Source organism: Lycium ferocissimum, chromosome 7 (genome assembly GCF_029784015.1).
Source record: "Lycium ferocissimum isolate CSIRO_LF1 chromosome 7, AGI_CSIRO_Lferr_CH_V1, whole genome shotgun sequence".
NCBI lineage: Eukaryota > Viridiplantae > Streptophyta > Magnoliopsida > Solanales > Solanaceae > Lycium > Lycium ferocissimum.
Window position 1 is genome coordinate 46,722,999 of NC_081348.1, and position 15,991 is coordinate 46,738,989.

The window sequence follows — 15,991 nt, forward strand, 5'->3', positions numbered from 1 at the left end:
TTTTTTTTTTTCAAAATAAAATTTACGTATTTAAAAACTACGTAGCAAGTACAGTAAGTAATATTAATTAAAATTTAAAATATTTAAAAGCGTATGAAAAATTAAGGTAAAATAAAAACAATTGTTTAACTCTCGAAATACGAACACTGTACGTATGTGCCCCATAAATTGGGACGGAATTGGAGTAGCATTTTAGTGGCCCTCTCAAACACACATGCACACACAACATTATTAGATGTTAAACAATGATATGCTTGTGGCCTGTGGGGTTTGTCAATTGCACGCCCACATCTGCCGCTCAAGTACTTCAACTTCGACAAATCAATATTTTCGTGTCTATTCCCTTTTATTTCTTATGTTGCTCTCATAGTTTATCACCCGTTCAGTGTTTATATCAAATCAAATCATATAATTTATCTAACATTAGATTAAAAATTAAAGCAGGAGTACATATTATGTAATCATAATTAAGTGATAAATATGTATATGAAAAACGCATATTGTACATTCATTAATTCGATATAAGCATCAGGTGCAACAATTTTCGAGTTTCAACATGAGTTTTACTTGTATAAGTGAACTCCAACACACTATACTGGAGTTCTTCCGTGCTTTAGATAAAGATATTCTTTTAGTGTTAAAAAAGAAATGCCATATCTTTTAAAATGATAGCTAATGTTTGATAGCATGTGATAAAAATGGCTATTTGTGGGTATTTTTTTAGAATAAACTGGGGAAAATGTATGAAACAATCAAATTCAAGATCCCAATTTAAGACATAACCGTAATTTTTAAATTTTTGTAAGTTTAGAAGCTTTGAATCAATTTCAAATGCACGAGACAGAAGTTCAGAGATTCGCATCTGAAGTTTCGCTTGACAAAGCCTAACTTCAGACAAATTTGAAAGCAAGCATAATTTTTGAATCCTGACTTAGAGGATAATGTAACTGATTATGTTCCATAATTACACTGTATAGCGGTACTTTTAAATAATAACAAAACGTAATTATATTTTATATTTCATACCACAATACATGCATCACTAAAATTGTAGGCACAATTCTTGTACGCGCATGCATACTGTGTATATGCTACCAGTGTATATACAATGCATGAGTGTATATATTGTACTTTATATAATATATATATATATATATATATATATATATATATATATATACACACTTGATATTGTATGCGCGCCCACCCAATATACATGCTATGCTTTGAAAGAGCACACATACAATGTATATGATACGTTTGCAAGAAAAATTACTGCTATTCTTCTTTTATTAAAAAATTGCATCGCTATTTTTTGCAAAAAAATCCTTAATTTCTCTATTTATGAAAGATTCCCTAAATAAAATGGTGCAAACTAGGTGATTTACAAAAATGATCTTAGAGGTAGGTGGTAACTTTTAACCTCACTTGCCATGCATAAAAGTTCAACTTGTTAGAATTCAGTCCACATGATAAGTATGCTTCAAAAGTTCAAGACCACCCATTTTCAATGTCATTGCATGTAACTTCCTGGTGCAATTGCTATGAATAAACTCTTGTTTGGGTTACTAGGCCTAAAATTTTGGAGTTTCGGTTGGGCTCTTTTCAGTTCTTTGTATAACTTCATTTTTTTGCGCGGATTAGCCTTCTTTTGGGGTAGTCTTTAAATTTTGCCCCTCATATTTGTGGTCTTTAAATTTTGCCCCTCATATTTGTGGTCTTTAAGTCTTGTCCTTCGCTTGGAAAGGTAGGCAAATACCTGAGGATCTGGGTTCAAACCTCCGCTCAGGCATAAAATAAAAAATAAAAAATTCGCAAGGCAGGGCTGGGGGGCGTGTATGCCGGATCCGGCATACATGCCTTAAGGAAAAACTAAAGTTATGCCGGATCCGGCATAACTAAAAGTGGCAGAACTTTTCCTTGAGGCATAGTTTAGTTATGCCTTATGGTTTTACTTTTAGTCAAGACATAACCAAAAGTATGCCCCATGGAGTTACTTTTCCTTAAGGCATAGACTTTGTCTTATAAGGCAAACTTTTAGTTATGCCTTAGGGAAAAGTTCCACCTTATGGGCATACTTTTAGTTATGTCTTATGGGGCACACTTTTAGTTAAGGCATAACTAAAAGTATGCCTCATAATGCGGAACTTTTCCTTAAGGAAAAACTAAAAGTTTGCCTCGAAAAGTAAAAAAAAAAAATATATATATGCCTCAAGGCAAAGTCTGCTCCCTCCGACAGACTTTTAGTTAAGCATAACTAAAAGTCTGCCCGAGGGGGCAGAGCGAAATTCAAACTCTGCCTTGCGAATTTTTTTAAAATTTTTGACTAAGCGGATGTTCGAACCCGGAACCCATGGCTTTTAGGCGAAGGGCAAAACTTAAAGACCACCAATTTGAGGGGCAAAAGTTAAAGACCACCCCAAAAGAAGGGCAATTCGCATATAACTTTGGGCCTGGACCCTATGGTAGAAGCCTGCAAACTGACCCGTTTCCTCGTCTATTTTCTCAGTCTCCCCTTTCTCCCATCCCTATAACCTATTGAAGAAAAAAACACAGAAGAAAAAACCATTGAAAATGTTGAGACTTAAGAGATTTAGCTCGACTGTAACACCTGCAATTCGCAATTCAAGTAAATATTTCTCTCGGGAAGAGAAATTGGTTTCTATAATAGCTCTACAGAATTCATGTTGTATGGTTGCTGGTTAGGAAGTGAATTATTTATGTATTAAAACCAGCATAAATAGCAGGGGCGGAGCTAGTAAGGGCCAAGGGGTTCATCCGAACCCCCTTCCGCGAAAAATTATACTGTATATAAAGGTGAAAATTATTTTTTATGTATATATAGTAGATGTTGAACACCTTGGCTTCTTCGTTTGTCTATTTCTTTATATTTTTGAATCCCCTTATTTAAACTCCTGGCTCCGCCACTGAATTAATTAGTAATCATGTTTGGTAGCATTTTAGTTGTTATGTATTAAATTCAGCACACCAAGTACGGTATTGGTTATCAATTTATAATCCTGCGTAACTAATACTGTATGGGGTGAAAAGTGCACCCAGGGTTAGTTCGCAAGACCGGATACTCAATAGGCTCGCAGGGTCTGTCCAGCTGACCTCCACTCCCACCAACTCACGTCATAGCAGAGTGTCACAGCATATGTGCATGTTGGACTTGCAGTAATGTCACATCACGCGTACTATAGGGTTTGAAAAGTTGGGAATTGGCTTATATAAACTTAGCTTAGGGTAGAAGGAAGTCATCTTCTTCTTCAAGCTCTTGTAAACACCGTTTTTTCTCTGAATAAGCAATATACACTGGATTATTACTTTCTTATTTTCAGCTTTTGAATCACTTTTCATTATCTTTGTTTCTTATTAAGCTTTATCCAAGATCAATACCACTTCGGACAGGGCTCATAAAAGAGTTCTCGGGATTGGATACGTCCCACTTGTCTTCAAACCCTATGAAAACAATCTCTATTTGATTTTCTGATTAAATCCGTTTTCATCGAAAAACAAATACATGTATAAGTTATGAGAGAATCCATGTATTATTTATGCATGATAGAATATAAAATAACTAATACATGAATAATTAATCCCGCATAAATAATATCTACAAAATTAATACGAATAACTCTAGCCGAGCAACCAAACGACCCCTTAGGACATAACTAACGGTGTCACCAAAAGCGGATTTCTATGAACTTGGCGTTTGTGAATTTTACCCCAGAGAATAAACTCGCTCACTTTTACCCCAATTTTGTGTTGGTCTTAACTTTTGCCCCTCAAGACAAATAACTGTTTTACGAGACATAAGTTTATATTTTGGGAAAAGGCTCAAAAATTTCCTCTGTTTTGGGAAAAAGACTAAAAATATCATCCGTTACGAATTTGGATAAAAAATATCCCTCATGTTATTAAAGTTTTCAAATATACCCCTATCTTAACAAAAATCCCTGAATCCCCCAAAATAACCCGATTTCATTTTTTAAACCCGCTCCATCATTTAAACCCGACCCAACTACATAAAAAACCTACATCCCCTTATTTCCGCGCACTTAAAGAACTTGTGCCCCCAGTATCATAATCTCCCATAAGTGATGCCCGCGCACTTAAAAAACTTATGCCCCTCGACATAAATTCGATTTTGATAAGCAAAAATTAAAGACCGTACCTATTTTGAAGGTCGAACCGTGCAATTTCTTCAATGAACTCTTTGTTTGGGTTATTAGGCCTAAAGATTTTGATTTTCAGTTCACTTTATAAATTGGCCTGGACCTGTATGGGTAGAAAGCCCACAAACCGACCCGTTTCCTCGTCTACTTCCTCATTCTCCCATCCCTATAAGTACCTATTGAACAAACACAGAAAGAAAAAAAAAACATTGAAAATGTTTAGGCTTAAGAGATTTAGTTCAACTTTAGCACCTGCAATTCTCAATTCAAGTAAAAATTTCACTCAAGAACAGAAATTAGTTTCACTAATAGCTTTACAAATTTCAATCGTTTTCTCGATATTTACCAGATTGGTTCAGTAAAAAATTCGTAATTTTTAAGAGATTTAGCTCGACTGTAACACCTGCAATTCGCAATTCAAGTAAATATTTCTCTCGGGAAGAGAAATTGGTTTCTATAATAGCTCTACAGAATTCATGTTGTATGGTTCCGGTTAGAAGTGAATTATTTATGTATTAAAACCGAAGATAAATAGCGAGGGCGGAGCTAGTAAGGGCGAGGGTTCATCCGAACCCCCTTCCGCGAAAAATTATACCGTATATAAAGGTGAAAATTATTTTTTATGTATATATAGTAGATGTTGAACACCTTGGCTTCTTCGTTTGTCTATTTCTTTATATTTTTGAATCCCCCTTATTTAAACTCACGCTCCGCCCTTGAATTAATTAGTAATCATGTTTGGTAGCATTTTAGTTGTTATGTATTAAATTCGACACACCAAGTACGGTATTGGTTATCAATTTATAATCTGCGTAACTAATGCCGTATGGGGTGAAAAGTGCACCCGGGGTTAGTTCGCAAGACCGGATACTCAATAGGCTCGCGAGGGTCACGTCCACCGACCTCCACTCCCACCAACTCACGTCATAGCAGAGTGTCACGAAGATATGTGCATGTTGGACTTGCGGTAATGTCACATCACGCGTACTATAGGGTTTGAAAAGTTGGGAATTGGCTTATATAAACTTAGCTTAGGGTAGAAGGAAGTCATCTTCTTCTTCAAGCTCTTGTAAACACCGTTTTTTCTCTGAACAAGCAATATACCTTTGGATTATTACTTTCTTATTTTCGACTTCTTGAATCACTTTTCATTATCTTTGTTTCTTATTAAGCTTTATCCAAGATCAATACCACTTCGGACCGGGCTCGTAAAAGAGTTCTCGGGATTGGATACGTCACAACTTTGTCTTCAAACCCTATAAAAACAATCTCTATTTGATTTTCTGATTAAATCCGTTTTCATCGAAAAACAAATACATGTATAAGTTATGAGAGAATCCATGTATTATTTATGCATGATAGAATATAAAATAACTAATACATGAATAATTAATCCCGCATAAATAATATCTACAAAATTAATACCTGAATAACTCTAGCCGACAACCAAACAACCCCTTAGGACATAACTAACGGTGTCACCAAAAGCGGATTTCTAAGAACTTGGCGTTTGTGAATTTTACCCCGAATAAACTCGCTCATTTGCACTTTTACCCCAATTTTGTGTTGGTCTTAACTTTTGCCCCTCAAGACAAATAACTTTTTTACGAGACATAAGTTTATATTTTGGGAAAAGGCTCAAAAATGTCCCTCTGTTTTGGGAAAAAGACTAAAAATATCATCCGTTACGAATTTGGATAAAAAATATCCCTCATGTTATTAAATTTTTCAAATATACCCCTATCTTAACAAAAATCCCTGAATCCCCCAAAATAACCCGATTTCATTTTTTAAACCCGCTCCATCATTTAAACCCGACCCAACTAAATAAAAAACCTACATCCCCTTATTTCCGCGCACTTAAAGAACTTGTGCCCAAAGATCATAATCTCACATAAGTCATGCCCGCGCACTTAAAAAACTTATGCCCCTAAACATAAATTCGATTTTGATAAGCAAAAATTAAAGACCAGCCTATTTTGAAGGTCGAACCGTGCAATTTCTTCAATGAACTCTTTGTTTGGGTTATTAGGCCTAAAGATTTTGATTTTCAGTTCACTTTATAAATTGGGCCTGGACCTGTATGGGTAGAAAGCCCACAAACCGACCCGTTTCCTCGTCTACTTCCTCATTCTCCCATCCCTATAAGTACCTATTGAACAAACACAGAAAGAAAAAAAAAACATTGAAAATGTTTAGGCTTAAGAGATTTAGTTCAGCTTTAGCACCTGCAATTCTCAATTCAAGTAAAAATTTCACTCAAGAACAGAAATTAGTTTCACTAATAGCTTTACAAATTTCAATCGTTTTCTCGATATTTACCGTATTGGTTCGGTAAAAAATTCGTAATTTTTAAGAGATTTAGCTGTTTGTAACACACGCAATTCACAATTCAAGTAAATATTTCTCTCGGGAAGAGAAATTGGTTTCTATAATAGCTCTCGTAATTCATGTTGTATGGTTCTTGGTTAGGAAGTGAATTATTTATGTATTAAAACCGGATAAATAGCAGGGGGCGGAGCTAGTAAGGGAAGGGTTCATCCGAACCCCCTTCCGCGAAAAATTATTATCTTGTATATAAAGGTGAAAATTATTTTTTATGTATATATAGTAGATGTTGAACCCCTTGGCTTCTTCGTTTGTCTATTTCTTTATATTTTTGAATCCCCTTATTTAAACTCCTGGCTCCGCCACCGAATTAATTAGTAATCATGTTTGGTAGCATTTTAGTTGTTATGTATTATATTCAAAGACACACAAGTACGGTATTGGTTATCAATTTATAATCTGCGTAACTAATGCCGTATGGGGTGAAAAGTGCACCCGAGGGGTTAGTTCGCAAGACCGGATACTCGATAGGCTCGCGAGTGTACATCCGTCCGACCTCCACTCCCGCCAACTCACGTCATAGCGAGTGTCACAAAGATATGTGCATGTTGGACTTGCGGTAATGTCACATCACGCGTACTATAGGGTTTGAAAAGTTGGGAATTGGCTTATATAAACTTAGCTTAGGGTAGAAGGAAGTCATCTTCTTCTTCAAGCTCTTGTAAACACCGTTTTTTCTCTGAATAAGCAATATACACTGGATTATTACTTTCTTATTTTCAGCTTCTTGAATCACTTTTCATTATCTTTGTTTCTTATTAAGCTTTATCCAAGATCAATACCACTTCGGACCGGGCTCATAAAAGAGTTCTCGGGATTGGATACGTCACACTTGTCTTCAAATCCTATAAAAACAATCTCTATTTGATTTTCTGATTAAATCCATTTTCATCGAAAAACAAATACATGTATAAGTTATGAGAGAATCCATGTATTATTTATGCATGATAGAATATAAAATAACTAATACATGAATAATTAATCCCGCATAAATAATATCTACAAAATTAATACCTGAATAACTCTAGCCGACAACCAAACGACCCCTTAGGACATAACTAACGGTGTCACCAAAAGCGGATTTCTAAGAACTTGGCGTTTGTGAATTTTACCCCAGAATAAACTCGCTCATTTGCACTTTTACCCCAATTTTGTGTTGGTCTTAACTTTTGCCCCTCAAGACAAATAACTTTTTTACGAGACATAAGTTTATATTTTGGGAAAAGGCTCAAAAATGTCCCTCTCGTTTTGGGAAAAAGACTAAAAATATCATCCGTTACGAATTTGGATAAAAAATATCCCTCATGTTATTAAAATTTTCGAATATACCCCTATCTTAACAAAAATCCTGAATCCCCCAAAATAACCCGATTTCATTTTTTAAACCCGCTCCATCATTTAAACCCGACCCAACTAAATAAAAAACCTACATCCCCTTATTTCCGCGCACTTAAAGAACTTGTGCCCCCAGCATCATAATCTCCCATAAGTCATGCCCGCGCACTTAAAAAACTTATGCCCCTAAACATAAATTCAATTTTGATAAGCAAAAATTAAAGACCAGCCTATTTTGAAGGTCGAACCGTGCAATTTCTTCAATGAACTCTTTGTTTGGGTTATTAGGCCTAAAGATTTTGATTTTCGTTCACTTTATAAATTGGCACGGACTCGTATGGGTAGAAAGCCCACAAACCGCCGTTTCCTCGTCTACTTCCTCATTCTCCCATCCCTATAAGTACCTATTGAACAAACACAGAAAGGAAAAAAAAAAAAAACATTGAAAATGTTTAGGCTTAAGAGATTTAGTTCAGCTTTAGCACCTGCAATTCTCAATTCAAGTAAAAATTTCACTCAAGAAGAGAAATTAGTTTCACTAATAGCTTTACAAATTTCAATCGTTTTCTCGATATTTACCAGATTGGTTCAGTAAAAAATTCGTAATTTTTAATTTTGAACTGCTATGCTGATATTCAAAAATGTGTAAATTAGTTACAGATTGTAATAATGGTTCGTTGTTACATGTCGTGTTTCGTAATGTATCATATTGTATTGTTTTGTGTTGTTTTATACTATATTTGTTTGAAGAATACAATGTTTAGATAGATTGTATCGTTTGTCATCATTTCATAATAAATAGGATTATTAAATACTTTCTCCGTCTAAATTTATGTGAAGTTGTTACTATTTGGGGAATCAAACATTTTTTTACTATAATTTTCTCGAATAGTTTTTTAAATATTTTGAATCATTAGCTATGTTGACTTGTTGTACTTTTCATGTAGTTTTCAAATATGTAAATTTTATGTTAAAATATTTGAAGAATCTGTACCTGAATTCATAGTCGAAAAAGGTAATGACGCGATCACACTAAATCGGTCATTACATAAAATGACACTTTTCATTGTTACATAACAATGAATTTTACAATATGATATAAGTAACAATCAAAACAATTTTTATATTTAAAGTAACAATACGATACAAATACAATAGGTAACAAGCATCCAAACAAGTTGTTACTCTCTCCGGTTTATAATAACTGTCCACTTAGCCTTTTTATTTTGATTCAAAATGAGTATCCATTTAGCTTTTTTATTTTGATTCAAAATAAGTGTCCACTTACATAATCATGAAGGAATTAACTTTATTTTTTCCGATTTGCCCTTATCAAGTGCTTGACCAGATCCCAATGTGTCAAGTTTAATAATAATCAACAAATTTTAATTAAGGGTAGTTTAGTCAAAATACCTATTTTATCAAGAAGTTAATATTTTTTTAAGGGTGCGCTAAAGGCTAAGTGGATACTTATTTTGAACCGGAGGGAGTATTGTTTTGACATGGTAATCAAACACTAGAAAATATTTTTCTCGAGAATAGATTACCAATATTTGGTTGAAGTTGAAAAAAGAGAGTATTTGAAGTAGAAGTTGAAAAAGTGTAGTTGGAAGTTGAAGTTGTGTTTGGACATGAACTTCAATTGAAAAAAACAGCCTTTGAAAGATGAAGATTTCTGAGTGGAAATTTTTAATTCACTTGAAGATATACTACTCGAAGCATCATTCTCTTTTTCAAGTTTTAGTTAAAATACCTAGCAAAAATATGTCCAAATTATGAAATGAAATTTTTTCACTGTTTTTCAACTTTATGGTAATGAGAATTCATTTGTCTAATTATTTGTGGATCCGTTATTCAAAGGCTGTCTAATTTTCTCCCTTTTCGACTTTCCAAAATATTAAAAAAAAAAAAAAAATATACGAAAAGTCGTACAATTTGCATCTCTTCCCTTTTCAGTTTATTGTATCATTAAGCTTATGCTAAATGGATTCTGAAGTTTACTTTATGTATATTATGTGATTTAGGGCAGTAAAGATGAGATGAACCGGGGTTGCTTTGCTGATATAAATGAGTTGAAGCAACATGGTGGTAAGGTATAACAAAAATATCACTACCTTAACTGTTGTTTTTTCAGTTTTGTTGACTTTTTTGCTGTGTCCATTAGATTGCAACTGCAAATAAGATTATCATTCCAGCAGTGGCGGCTGTGAAGTTTCCTGCTTTGGAAGTGAATTACTCAGATGGTTCAAGCCTTAAGCTTCCCATCACATCCACTGGAAATGGCGTTGATGCAAATAAATTAGAAGCACCAAAGGCATCATTGTTTTGTCTTTCATTCCGTGCAAGCTCACAGGTTAAGAGTAACTCTAATTGATTGCTGGTTTTGGCTGAAGTAAAAGTGATCTTTGTGTTTTCCATTAGCTTATCATCTAGCTTACTAGTTATCTTTACTTTTGAGCATGCCTGTCTATGAAAATGACCTCCATCAGCACAGGAAGAAGTAGGTTGGCAAAATTAGCTTATGAAAACATGACCCGCCTAACCCGTTTAAGTTTGGACGGGTCAATTACCCGCCCATTAATTGTTTTGGCGCATTTTGACCCTTCCAATTCAGCCCATTTTTAAATGTGAATTCATTTGTCTAACTAGTTGTGGAAACCTGTCTAAATATTTCAAAAGATACTTTTTTTTTTTTTATTCCTATAATAAAGAACAAAAATGTTTTATTAGGTACTAATAAAAAAATAAAAGAACAAATAAATATTTTAAAACCTAGTAAGAATTTGGCATGTATTGAGTAATCTTCATTTTTTACAATTAGGAAACAAGTGAGGCTTGCCCATTAAATCGATTTTTTTTTTTTTTTTTTTCTATTATATCTTTAAGCTTACGTTAAAGTCATTTGGTCTCTCTTATTAATTTTGTAACAATATGGTGTCTTAAAAGAGGCACCATCTTGTTGAAGCAACATGGTGGTAAGGTGCAAAAAAAATCACTATCTTAATTGTTCCTTTTCAGTTTTGTTAACTTTTTTGTTGTGTCCTTAATTAATAATTTGATTATATTTGACAAAAATGGCGGCTTAATACAAATATATGGTGAATCATTCAGATGGTTCAAACGTTAAGCTTCCCATCACATCCACTGGAAATGGCGTTGATGCAAATAATTTAACATTCATTAGAGCTTAGAATATTAATCAGTGTTTTATCAATGATGAGGCATTATCATTGGCTGCCTTGCATTTGTAGGTCGTTTGTTTGCATTAATTGTGAATATGATTTGAAGTTGATCAAAATTAATGTTATCAATGCTTTGGTATTACATACTACCTTGTCCCATGCTTATCTTGAAAATAGTTTGAGAAATACTGGAAGTTTCTAATTCAGCATTTGTGGTTTAAAAATAGTTACAAACTGCCTTGTCCCATGCTTATCTTAAGATAATGCAGGTGGATTTAACACTTGATGTATAAACAACAACTACTACAGTATATCTTGCTTTTTTCTCGTTTTAATGTTTTGACCACTTTTGGCAGGCAATGATAGATTCTTGGAGTAAGCCATTTCTGGATACATTCAAAGAGTCCAATAGGGTTCAGCTGTATGAGATATCACAACACTAAATACGATGAAAGAATGGCATTTCTTCAAGCATGTTTCTTACATATCAGACCTGTTTTAGGTCTTTATACAACTATAGATAAACATCAAATGTCATTCCATACTATAGCACAAAAGCCTCAAGTTTCTGGTGGTTTTTGCACCTTCCTTTTATTTAAAATGCTGTCTCATATCATACCCTTCCTCACTTAAGCTGCTATTTGATGTTGGGGATTTGATGAGGATCTAATACTGCCTAGGATTTGAATTTCAAATATTTTTTGGCAGCACTACTTCTTGTCATGGTTTTCACGTCTTTTGTCTTCATCATGACCATTACAGATTTTATGCTGGCTGTCAACCTACCACAACCTCCTCCTTTTCCGGCTTGGACCAGCTGTGTGAGCAAGCTCAGACAGGCGGAGAACTTCTAATAGTATTGTTGTTACTACTCCTTCCGTTCCAATTTGTTTGTCTTGCTTTCCTTTTCAATTTGTTTAAAAAAGAATGCTACTTTCTATTTTGTAACTCAAAATTATGATACTAAGTGTAGTGACAATCACATTACATGAAGCAACATATTTTCTAACTGCTATGCATTCAATCTTTTAAACATGTTTCTAACTGTTGAAGTTGCAAATATGAACTGATAAAATATAATTGGAATCTAGAGAGGCGAATTTTCCAACAGAAAGTATAAGACAGAGGTCCTTTGCAGCTCTTCTACAGCATACTTTCATTTCTCTATCACAAACCTTGGGGATATTTCACACTTCTTGAATGACAAAAGAAGTGGTTAGGAATAAACCATATAAACGCCCTTTTGTTAAAGAATAGATGCATGTAAAATGCAGGTTGGACATTTTTCACTAGCATTAGTCAAATGCAACGACGATGCCTGTATTTCTGGTTTTCATAATAGAGTAGACCTTGAATATATGAATCTTTAAATTGTTTGCAGATCTCCTTTATAGATTCATGGTTTTTGACACTCAGTCCTGTAAAGAAACTACTGCTTCGGATGATGAGGAAATCTAACCCTCATGACAACAAGGATGTACTGCATAGACAGATTGTTTATTCATTTGGAGACCATTACTATTTAAGGAAAGAGCTTAAGATACTGAACCTTCTGACCGGGTATGAAGTGTTAACGTTACCTCTGAGTTTCCTTATTGACTAAGCAGAAGAATTAAGTTATAAGTGTTTTCCGTTCTGTATCAAATTTACAGGTACATGTTCTTGGTTGACAAATTTGGTAGAATATGATGGCAAGGTTCTGGATTGGCAACAGAAGAAGAGTTGTCATCGCTTCTCTCTTGTACGTCTTTTTTGCTGGATGAGGAATCAAAATAACTAAAAAAAAACGGCATATGGAGGGACCTCAATATGCTTCATTGTTTGTACTTCTGCTGTACCCGTTCTGTTTTCGGAATTGCTGTACTTTTCATAAATTATACTATACATTTTTGGTGATTCTGGACAAGTTGCCTTGAACTGAATTGCCTGTGAGCCATGAAACATGAATGTTTCTTCAGGGTGCAGCTTATTGGAAGCATAAAACTAGCAATCATGGATTCCATGAAATCAGACATTAATATTTTTTTTTATTTTTTTTTTGCATTTCCTGATAGAAGGATGTTAAATATATCTCTTCGATTTGCTTTAGTTCATTTGAGAATCTTGTTAGCTTTATTGGATGTTGACTACTTTATGCTTGCCCAATTTTATCATTGATCAGACCACTAGTACTGAACACTTGTGTGCTTTGCTGTATGTTTTAAGACACAACATACCCACTATGATCTCACAAATGGAGTCCGGGGAGGGTAGAGTGTACGCAAACATTACCCCCACCTTGTGAGAGGTAGAGAGATTGTTTCCGGTTTTAAGACAACTTTCACCTTTAGTGCAAAATAAAGATCAGGGTAATGGATAGTTGGTGCAGTACTCCATCTAGTGTGTCAATGCTATCTTTGACCACATAGTACCCGACAGCCTAATATGAATCATCCCAATTCCTCGATAGGTCTAGCCTATAAATCCCTATATTAAATGAGACACTTATGTAAGAGCAATCACGGCGCATTAGCTCTTTTAGTCACCTGTGTTGTGCCAACAGTAGCAGAGAGTTTGATAAGACTCTGAGAAGAAAAATCAATCCTGAATAAGCTTCAGTTGATTCTCTTTGTACATCGTTTGTAAGCAATGAGCTTGTGTCAAGGTAAGTTTGCCTATATTAGACCCCTTGAGGTGCGACTTTTTTCTGGACCCTGCGTGAATGCAAGATGCTTCGTACATTATACCCCTAAAACGAAAGCTAATCAATAGAGTTAAAGTTGATTGCTGATCTGCAACGAGGACTCAGTAGTCGAGAGTATATGGTCATGACTCTCATGAGCATTACTGGACTGTGAAACAGCTGAAAAATGTTGGTAATCAGCATGGTTGGCTAAATATTGGAAAAGGCCCATACCATTTAGGCAAACCAAAAAGGCGAAAACAAAAGAGAGCGAAACACTCCCATTCTGGCCTAAAGAGAAACAAACGTAGAAATAACATTAGGGTAGTCGCTTTGAGCACCTCTATGTAAAATCTATTCAACTCTTAAATTAGTCAAATTTAATAAATTCTAGACCGCTCATACTTTTGGGTCAATTTTAGATCGTCGAGTCTGAAGTTAGGAGACTTGAGGTCTGAAGTTTTGGCTTCAAACCTGAATATATGAAGTTTGAAACTTCAGACCCACGAGTTCAACTTAAGATCCGACGATCTGAAATTGATTCTGAGGTGGCTTGGCTAGCCATGCTTTGAGGCTTTGAGCGCGGTCTAGATTCATTTACAAGAGAAAATACTTTAGCTGCTACATCAGTGAAAGCAATCTCAACCGTCCGATTGAACCCAAATCCAACCGCCACCATTAAAACCCTTAATCAATCAGTTGAAGTGCATTCCTTGCACCTTAAAAAGACGTAAATACCCTTTCAATTGCTGACAAAGTTACAGGACTCCCCTTATCCGCTAAGCTATGCTACATAAAAAGTGCAACATACTAAAAATTAATTTCTAGTCCTATAGCCGAGTAATAAGTTCCAAGAGTCATCAAACTTCAACCTCTTAATTTGTTGACCTTAATTATGTTAAAAGAAAACGAATAGAGTAATCATTTGAAACATAATAAGGATGATCACTGATGTGCCCTTACATCTAACTTTCACCTAACAAAGTTGCTAGCAATCAAAGTAATCTCCGAATACTTTTGATGCATTCCCCCAGAATTTTCACTAATAAGAGTAATTAAAATATAAAAAAGTAAACACACGAAGAAGTAAAAGCAATTTAACATGGAGTATATATGCGTACAAATAATGTTTTATCTATCTGTATAGTGTAATTTCTCAATGAAAGTATTCAATTGACACCTTGTAGGCATAGAATTTAAGTCGGCCTCTACAAGACAAACTCACTCTATAATTTTCAAACCCAAAGTTCATTAAAGGTTTTTCTTAATGTCGAAGTGATCAAGAGACGTTCTTCGTCAGGATGAACTCAAAATGTGGTGAGACACTTCTTGACAATCAAATACTTCAAGAAGATCCGTACTATCGTTTGTTCGAGAAATGCATTGCTTCAACCTTCGAATCACTTAGAACTTTGGAGAGAAGAATCAAGGCATAAACAGAATATTGTACCAATTGATAATGGTACTTCTTTTATTTTGGTGATTGGCAGTTTCTATTTCGTACTTTGAAAATTTTATGCAAACACCTATTATAGACAAAAGTAATTAACTTAGCCAGAGTCTAGAAAAAACTAGAGTTTTTTTCTGTTGATTAAATTATAGGAGCACATTACACTGATAGTGTAGTTTTACAAGTTGTAACGGGGTCATTATAACATGTTTTATACGTTAACGTACTAACTGATACTCGTTATAAAGGATTATCATTTATCTCTAATTGAATTTTAAGTGATTGATTTAAATAGTGTATTATTTCTTCTTACACTATCAGCATATATTATTTAGGTGAACTCTTTTATTCCCCTTCAAATCAATGCTACGAAGCGTTTTGGACTTTGCCAAAACCTTGACTTCCTAACTGCCAAACATATAGTATGTCTTAGCCAAAATTCAACTTGTTTTGGATTTTTGGTTCTATATGGCCTCGCATCCAAACAACTTGGGTTGGCCGGTTGGGTACTTTGGCACCTACTTCATGTCAATTTCAATAGTAATTTCCTCGTCCAATTATTTTCTGCAAAGTTGTGGGGCTGTGTCTTTTTGTTGAAATGCAATAGGAAGCTTCCTATATACTATTAATATTCCTGATTCAATACATATATATACAAAGGCGGAGTCGTTATAGTTACGGGTTCAGCAAAATTCAATAAATTTAGCTCAAACCTTATATTTGGGTTAAAATGATATTTAAAATGTATAGATAATTTATTGAGAACCTAATAATAAAAAATAATTGTGATCCAGAC

General features: G+C 34.5%; 1 protein-coding gene across 1 annotated transcript in view; it reads left to right on the plus strand.

Annotated features, from left to right (window-relative positions):
- Nucleotides 1–13,149, plus strand: part of LOC132065396 (uncharacterized) — a 41,554-nt gene extending 28,405 nt beyond the window's left edge. Inside the window, exons 3-7 of the mRNA XM_059458786.1 lie at nucleotides 9,931–9,994; nucleotides 10,066–10,254; nucleotides 11,440–11,509; nucleotides 12,463–12,643; nucleotides 12,736–13,149. Coding sequence (XP_059314769.1) covers nucleotides 9,931–9,994; nucleotides 10,066–10,254; nucleotides 11,440–11,509; nucleotides 12,463–12,643; nucleotides 12,736–12,772 — 541 coding nt within the window. The 3' untranslated portion in view covers nucleotides 12,773–13,149. The remainder of the gene's footprint in view (nucleotides 1–9,930; nucleotides 9,995–10,065; nucleotides 10,255–11,439; nucleotides 11,510–12,462; nucleotides 12,644–12,735) is intronic.
- The last annotated feature ends 2,842 nt before the right edge of the window (nucleotides 13,150–15,991 follow it).